General features: G+C 40.2%; 1 protein-coding gene across 2 annotated transcripts; it reads left to right on the top strand.

Moving 5' to 3' along the window:
* Positions 1–300: 300 nt before the first annotated feature.
* On the top strand, positions 301–7,823 carry ammecr1 (AMMECR nuclear protein 1; the record flags this gene model as incomplete). 2 transcript variants are annotated; one of them, XM_079566177.1, is made up of 6 exons in its annotated part: positions 301–782; positions 2,138–2,248; positions 2,431–2,545; positions 2,638–2,728; positions 3,694–3,790; positions 4,043–7,823. In XM_079566177.1, 6 exons carry the CDS (start codon positions 301–303, stop codon positions 4,155–4,157), a joined length of 1,011 nt encoding a protein of 336 aa, XP_079422303.1. In that variant the 3' UTR covers positions 4,158–7,823. The 2 variants fall into 2 exon arrangements, with proteins under 2 accessions (XP_079422303.1, XP_079422304.1); XM_079566178.1 differs by lacking the exon at positions 3,694–3,790.
* Positions 7,824–8,606: the final 783 nt, after the last annotated feature.

Raw genomic sequence — 8,606 nt, forward strand, 5'->3', positions numbered from 1 at the left:
AGTAACAGAGCGCCAGATCGGCCAGGACTAGACTGAAACGCCGTGGTCCAAAGCTGTAGTTGGCTTACGTAGTGTGCCACTCTAGGCAAACGGCTTGACTGGCTATGAGTGCAGCCTAGCGGAGTCGCGCATTTTTGGGTAGCGAAGGCGTGACATTGCAGTCTCCTCGCTATATCATTTTGTAGTCGTCAGACAAAAAATAAAAGTGTGAAAGTGGAGTATTGTCCGTCATACGTCTCAGCGCAGTGGGATTTGTACGTCTGGTCGGCGTTGGCCCCCGCCCTTCCCGCGGTGACGGTTATGGGTCGGAAGCGGTGTGTCGGTGCAGATTGTTCCAAGATGGCGGCCGGGTGCTGCGGGGTGAAGAAGCAGAAACTGTCGGGATCTCCCGGGTCGGGGGGTCCTGGCGGGGTGGGGGCGGGGAGCGGGACTCTGGCAGGAACCGGACATTGTGGCTCTGACTTGGGCATTGGCTCCTCGGCGACAGTAGCAGCAGCGGGGAGTGTGAGCAGAGCAAACGGCTTGGGGGGAGCCGGGGGCAGTGTGAGCGGTGTTGGTAGTAGCAGTGGGAACAGCGGTGGCACAAGCACTCTGTCCCCAGCCCCGGCCGGGTACTCCTCATCTGGTCTCTCCCCAAGTCTCAGCCCAGGCCCTGGCTCGGGAAGCGGAGGCAGAAAAATGGTGGTATCAGCGGAGATGTGTTGCTTCTGTTTTGACGTGCTTTATTGCCATCTTTACGGATACCAGCCCCCGAGAACACCCAGGTTTACAAACGATCCCTAGTGAGTATTTTATGTTATCTCTTTTGTTGTTGTTTCTTCACAGTAAAGCTCTGGGCTTAGATCCTCTCAACTAAGTGTCACTGGAAATGTTTTGCCCTTTTTCTATGAAGACGTTTTTGTAACAACCGGGCACACGTGTAAAAACAACATTTTATTCCCAGCATATTAATTTTCTTCTACTAGTTTACAGTTTAATTTGGCAATTCGGGCCTTGTCAGAGAGGAGCTGTCATGGCCTAAAGCTACATTAAGCTGAAGGCTAAATGTTACATGTCATTTAGCGACTTGTCAACCTGGTCCTCTTATTATTGATCGTTGTTCGTGGACACTCGTGTTTGAACTTTGCAAAATGTAAAAGTTTCCATTGTTAAATTCCTAATAACAGCGGCTAACTTAACCACCACTCGTGAGCTAACATGCTAACAAGAGCTAATTGCTAACCCAACAAGAAAAGGGTGGAACATGCTGTATTTAGTCACCATTTAATATGTTGGATTCCCAGTTACATCCTTCCCTTTTAGAGGACAAATTTAAGTGTTAATATGCAAACTTATGAAGTTGTCATTCACGGATTCATTCGTTGTTTTCAATTAACTATGACCGCTCAGTTAGCCGCGTTAGCTGCTTTTTGCTAAAGGCCGTCTCGATAGCATCAAGGAAATGATATAAATGGATTTGTTTTCAAAGATTTACCCTGACAAATTAAGATATTAAAAAAAATGTTTTTTTTATAGAACCCGTGAACCTATTATTGTAACATGCATTGGTTGTTGCATATTACAACTATAAAAACGATGAGGCAAAAAGACGAGGAAAAACAACAGATAGTGTGCACGCCGATAGCATCTTTTAACAAAGAAATGCTTGACAAGCCTCGGGATTTCCCTTTGACTCCACATGATTAATGACAAGGCTGTTGAAATAAGTTTGGTGACCAAACACCGTTTTATCATTTTAACCTTCAATTGTGGATTTTTATGGTATTTTATCATACTTGATCACTCTTCATCAAGCCGCACTTAAAAAGTCTTTATTACATGAAAACTGCTGACCTTGTTACTGCCAAGGCCCACATCGTTCAGTTCAAATGATTAGTGGACATCTAAGTTAAATTATCTTTTGTTTGCGCTTGGAATCGAAATAGTAAATAAGTTAAACGCCATTACCTCTGACCCAGTTGTTTGGGTAGACTGGCCACTCTACTCCCTAATCTATACGACACTCATCAGCCTCCCCGTGGTGCCTCACTAGGCTTAAACTGGCACCTGTTTCTTAAGTTCTTTACACAAATATTTATTTTCTGTACTTGGCTTCCAGACCAAGCTTGACATTTTTGCTTGATGTCTTGTGTTTCAGCCCGCTGTTTGTTACATGGAAAATAGGCAGAGACAAGCGGTTAAGGGGTTGTATAGGTACATTTTCTGCCATGAATCTGCACTCAGGACTCAGGGAGTACACCCTTACCAGGTAAGCAACAGCAGTAAAGGTTGATTAAATGTTGGCAGTGACTGCAAATGTTTAGATTTTTTAGTTGACACTTTGCTCACATATGTTGGTTTATTTACCAAAAACAGGATCTCTGATTTGTGGCAGGACTGTAAATTGCCCTTGTTAAGGATAACAGCGTTTTTCATTTGAATCCAATGTAGTGCCCTTAAAGACAGCCGCTTTCCCCCAATGACAAGGGATGAGCTGCCTCGCCTCTTCTGCTCAGTGTCTCTTCTCACCAACTTTGAGGACGTCGGGGATTACCTTGACTGGGAGGTAACATATTTTAAGTCAACTTCTGCACAAATACATTTGGCCATTACACTATTGTTCACATGTTTTATGAGGTTAAAATGCTTCAATTCTAGGTGGGTGTTCATGGTATTAGAATTGAGTTTTTCAATGAAAAAGGATCAAAGCGTACAGCCACCTACCTACCAGAGGTTGCAAAGGAGCAAGGTGAGATAACTGGTGCATGCAGTGTTAAGCTACGTTTAATAATGTCATTGAAAACTTAAAGGGTCATTATGCCAAATCGGTGCCTTTTGCGTCCCAAAGGAAATGGAACAGTCACAAAATCGCAGCCACAATTTAACAAATTGTTAAAGGTGAATTGCCATATAACATTAAAGATCGTTTTTTTTGTGATATTTAATCATTTTAAACAAATTTCAGCATTCAAGTTTTTAAAATCAAATTCATTTTCATAAAAAAAATTGGTTTTAGGCCCGGCCCCGCCTGTTATTTCTCTTCGTTACCAAGGGAAACATGTAAAATGTAGCCAGAACTAAAAAAAAAAAAAAAATCTGTGATCTCACTTTTTCTTTTATTTGTCATACAAATATATTTATTTCTATGAAATATACAGTTTTATGCGTGTCCCTAAGTTTTTTTCATTCCTGTTACCGACTACAAAAACCTTCCACAAATTGATGGTACATTCCAGTGACATTATCAACAAGAAATTGTTTCAATCAGAAGAACATTTCCCACGACGAGCAAGTTAGTAACACTCTCCCTCTTCTGTATTTTACACTGTTAACTGTTTCTGGAAATTTGGAGAGGGGGGGCATTCCTGTCACGTCACTTTTGTTACCAATTTTGAATGCGTATTTCCAAATATTTTACTATTCACACTAAATCGCAATCTACAACAAATGTTTCAATATGTACAGCCTGTGCCTCTGTGCTAGTTAGCAATTGGTCTAATATTGTCATTCCTCTTACCATTCTGCAGAATTTTATTTGAATAAAAATACAAAAAAATAAAAAGAGACCGAGATGGCCCTTAACATTTGTCAATTTCAAAAATACCATGAAAAATCTTTTTATGATAAAACATAATTTTTTGATTTTCTCAAAGCTGAAAAGGCACCGAATCGGCGGAATGACCCCTAACTTGTTGTAAAAATGTGTTTGCCAAGGTTGGGACCACATTCAAACCATTGATTCCTTACTTCGAAAGGGAGGTTATAAAGCTCCCATCACAAATGATTTCAGGAAGACCATTAAGTTAACCAGGTAAGATGCTCTAAAATCTATTTCAATCATTTACTAAATACTAGCAACTGTAGCATTGGCAAGGCAAGTACGGTCCACCTCAATACACTGAGTTTAAATCAAGCCTCCCGACAGTTTGCTGAAAGACCCCTCTCAAATCTCCAGCTCTTCTCTGTCAAATCAAAGAGAGCCTGGAAATAACCAACATACATTTCTTTGTATTTGACCATGTGCAACGTAATTAGCATCTCTTCACACAATCCTTGTTCTTAGGTACCGTAGCGAGAAGATGACAATGGGTTATGCAGATTACATCGCCCACCGTCAACATCACCACTACCAGAATGGCATTGGGCACCCTCTACCACCCTATAACCATTATTCCTGACAGCGAGCCGCATGACCAATCATTGGACCTCTCCTCGGACCTTTTCCCAGGAGAGCCTGCCCCCTCCTGGTCTAGCTATTTCTACTACTGTACCATTTTATGATAATAGTTTCCGTTGCCATGCTGGCCGTCGTTTAGACAGCGACATGGCAACGGGTGGCAACAGAGCCTCGTCTGATCAGGCAAGAAATTCAACATTTTCATTTTTGTTTGCCTGTGATACATCTTTTGCAGCATATGTACATCCATAATCCTTTCCCTCATTATCTTGAAATTAAATAAATAGATTTTATTAACCCTAAGTCTTTAAAGCAAACCTAATCAGGTGTTTGATTCTGTGGATGGAAAGAAATATCTTAAGAATACACACTCTAATATTTGTAGGCTTTGCTACTATTTCACATGTAGTTGACTAATAATTTTCCCTTTTTATTTCTACATATAAAGATGTGTATACCATGTAGCAAGGCATATGCAGTTCCCAAAGGCTGTGTCTTATCTTATAGATTCCTCTCAAAAAGATTTGACTGGTGAGATTGGTTTAGCTTGTAAACGCTTGTAGGTTTGTAGTGTTGTAGTGCTATTTGGATGCGTGTACGCCAAAGTTTAGATTGTAATATTGTGACGGCTCTCGAACAGCGGCTGCTGGCGATGTTTATTTTTGGGCCTCACAATCGCTTGTTTGTATATTTCTGTGTGTGGATATAGACCTTGGCCTCTCAGAATATGAAACCCATGAATTGGATATTGTTGGCCCATCAATATATGTTCCCCTGATCATTCAGTTTTGTACATGTCAAGGAGCTACTCTATGTAGAACAGGACATTTGCCTCCGTCGTTTGTTTATAACAAGTCTGAAAAAAAGCCATTTTGTCCAATAGTCATGGAGGTTTCGCGTCGAGGAAATAAAAATGCAACTGCTAGTTCCCTTCTTTTAGGGGTGCTTGACTTTGGAGGTGTCGGACGGCTGGCTGACAGTGTATAGCATATGTGCTTTGATGTAAATTGATAGACTGTCGTTCCTCATGGGGAGTTACTTGACAGGGATGCTCTGTCTTAAGCCATATTTCCATCGTCTGTTCTCTATTCGCTCGCAATCAGCACCACATTGCTCCCGGCTATTGAATATGGTTGACGTGTGAATGCTAACTGCCCGTGTTACACGTATGTACCGCCTTGTGTCTTTGTCATTGATCCTGTGACATTGTGTTGTGGAAAGTTTGTCTTACATTTTCAGACTGTAGAGAACCATTAACACTATAATCATGATGTACCCAAATTGTCCTTGTAAATAGAACACACCACTACGCACAAAGTATGTGATAACATATTTGTCATATAGCAGCATGTCATTGTGTACAAACTCGCACAGTAGCAGTTACACAGCTGTGGAGTTGGTCACTGAAAGCAGCATTTCCACTCTCCTAAATGTTTGCAGATTCACCGGAACTGTGCGTAGGTTAGAGGAAACACACTTAAATCTTTGGATCAGTGCGTTGTGCATTCAAGGTCAACAGCGCAAAAGCCAGACTTGAGAAGCCATTTTCAAATGACCTTTGTTAGACACATCCACACACTTGAACCTGCTGGACTTAGTCTTGAGGATTTTCAGGGGTTTCACTCGCTTAGGGGTATTTGCTTTAGATTTTCAAACTGGAATTTTTGAGAGGTTCTTGTTACTTGACAAACACCTTTCTTTAAGTTTGTAACAGCCTTTTCTAACTGACACATTATTTTTCTTTATGCAAAAATGTCAAGGGCTTTTAGCACTCCATCCACAGTAACCTGAAATTACCCAGTTTAAGTTGTGTTGCCTTAAGAGAATGATTGATTGGTGGACCAGTAAATGATGTCCAATGTTCCTCTGGCCCATTCACGCCACAAAAGAGAAATGTGGGAATAATTTTGTTCCTGTACTACTCTATGAATGCCTGCAGCCTCATCCTTCTCAGTCTTACTCTGCTGCTGGGCTTCGGTAGGTCATGCTGCGAAGAGCTGGTGCACAAACGCTCCAACCAAGCGTCAGTTCAATTGTAAATGATCTCCCATCACTACATACGGAACAATTGGACTCTCACTTTCTGGTCCATTAAATACAGCACAACCTGAATTTCTCTGCTGCAAAACCAAATTGCTCATGCTCTTTTACATAAATGTTCTTGTATATACATGCAACACGTTAAGTGGCATGTATGTATCAGTATGAGACCTATGGTTTTATCCATGATATGCTTGATCTATGGCACTCACCATTAAGAGATTTTAAAGACAAATATGGTGCTATCGGACCTCATATTGGGGTGGTCACTGCTCGTGACTGGTCATGCGGACTCATTTATCATATCATATATACCTACGTGTAAGATTTTCTCTCTAGTATATTGTTGTAAAATGAGCTCTGGCAGCACATTTTTATAACAAATCTTGTGACCGCCACCAAACAAACTGTAGCCCCAAAAATCTCTGTCCATTGTGGGATTTGGGATCAATTCCCTATGGGAAAAACAGAAAAGTCCTAGGAGCATACATGTGTGTGGGGCTATCGAATGTACCGTTAATAGGATTCAGCAGCAACATATGGAGAGAAAATCTTATGTGTTACCTTTAATATCCTTGATATATGCAGATTTGTTTAACAGATGTTTTTTGTTTGTACCAGTGCAAGTCAACACTCTGCAGGTTTGAAAGGACAAGAAGTCACACACATTGACCCTATCCCTGTTTACGCCCCACACTGTGGCCCAACCTCATGGCCTCGTTTGTCCAGGTGTGTGACACGTGTTTGCTAGATTGATCGTAGTAACAGCCGTTGCCTTTCCAGAAAGACTGGATGTTCTTTTTCTCTGAGTACATCCACAATTATCTTCTAGCTGCTGAATTGTTTGACCTCAATAGAAGGTCTGTTATTGTGAAGGAAGCACCTCATGACGGGACACCGTTATTGTTTATCACAGAAGCTTGTCATAGAGTTGCAGTACTGATGAACTGTTGATACCTCATGGGACAGTATGGGACGGCAGTAGTAGTTTGTTGTAGCAGACTGTGTTTCGGTTCCATACCAGGGTTCGAGCTCAGCCTCAGCATTCCTGACGTGTCATTCTCATATTTCGGGAAATGTTCGAGCTCGTGTTACCTTCGTATGTTTGACTGAACCAAAGATGCCAGCGGCCATGCCCAAATGCTGCTTTTCAGGCCTGGCTTCTTGTCCTTCCAAAATCACCCCTGCATATGACAAAATGTGTGTGATTCTTTCAAATGTCTTGACTTACTGAGCAACCCGGTTATTCAATGAATTTTCATTGAGTCTATCTCTGGAGCTTTATTAGCTCCTTGGATGGTTTGTAATGGTTGCAGATGTTATTTGTTTTTGTTTATTGTTGTTGTTATTTTTAGTATTATTATTATTGCTCTTATTATTGCTATAATTTACAAAAATGAAAATCCCATGGTGTGCCTCCTAGCTTTATGGGTTTATAAATGTTTTTTCCCTAAAGACCAGCAGTTATACTTGTATAAAATATGGATTTTTCCTTATTTTTTATGCCATTAAAGATGAAAAGCCTGTTTCTTTACTCTGGACCCAGTAGCTGCACTGGCATACAATCGCACTGATAGAAAATAATAAGGAAAAAAAGAATCAATAATAATGACAGATGAAATAAGAACTACAATAAACTTGTGTCTGAGACTTTTATTTAAAAAAGAAAAAAATCACAAAAACAAAACAAAAAAAATGACTGTTTTTGTACATCAAAATGAATTCTTTTCAAATGAATATTTTGGATCTAGTTTAAAAATTATTTTAGTGGTTTTCTATGTTTTGAACTTTTAGGACACTGACTACTAGGATTTGTCACTGTAAATGACATTTTCAGTTGCAGTGGCCCAATGGGCTGGGAGGGTTACCTGGTGTAACTCCTTGTACCAACTTTTTGTTTCATTTTATTTCCATTTTGAATCTTTGATTCTCTGCTTTAATAACTTGAACAATGTTGATGGAATAATATGAACTGGGAATTTCAAGCCCACCCCCTGTAGAGCTAGACCCTCCTTCCCTATTGAATTGCTGTTAGTGTGAGACCACTTGAAATGGGCATTTATGATGACAGTATGACTCAAAACACACTACAAAAAAATCGCAAAAGAAAAAAAAAATCCATAATCAAAAATAAGAGGTGGGAGAAATATATATAGATGGGTTAATTAAGTATGTAAGCAATGGCTGTGAAGACTTGGTTTTAAACATTATTACCTTTTAAAATTCATTTATTCAATAAAAACAACAAATGTTGCAAAGATACTGTGTCTTGTGTTTATGTACTTATGCTTTACTATAGAATTCATCCATGTATATTTACAAAACATGCCTCATATGATCTGTGAGGCATAAAGAAATAGGCCAACCGGTTATTTGTGCTGTACGTTCACAATCACTGTACTGTGAAGTC

The sequence above is a fragment of the Gobius niger genome (genome assembly GCF_951799975.1).
Source record: "Gobius niger genome assembly, chromosome: 11".
Taxonomy (NCBI): domain Eukaryota; kingdom Metazoa; phylum Chordata; class Actinopteri; order Gobiiformes; family Gobiidae; genus Gobius; species Gobius niger.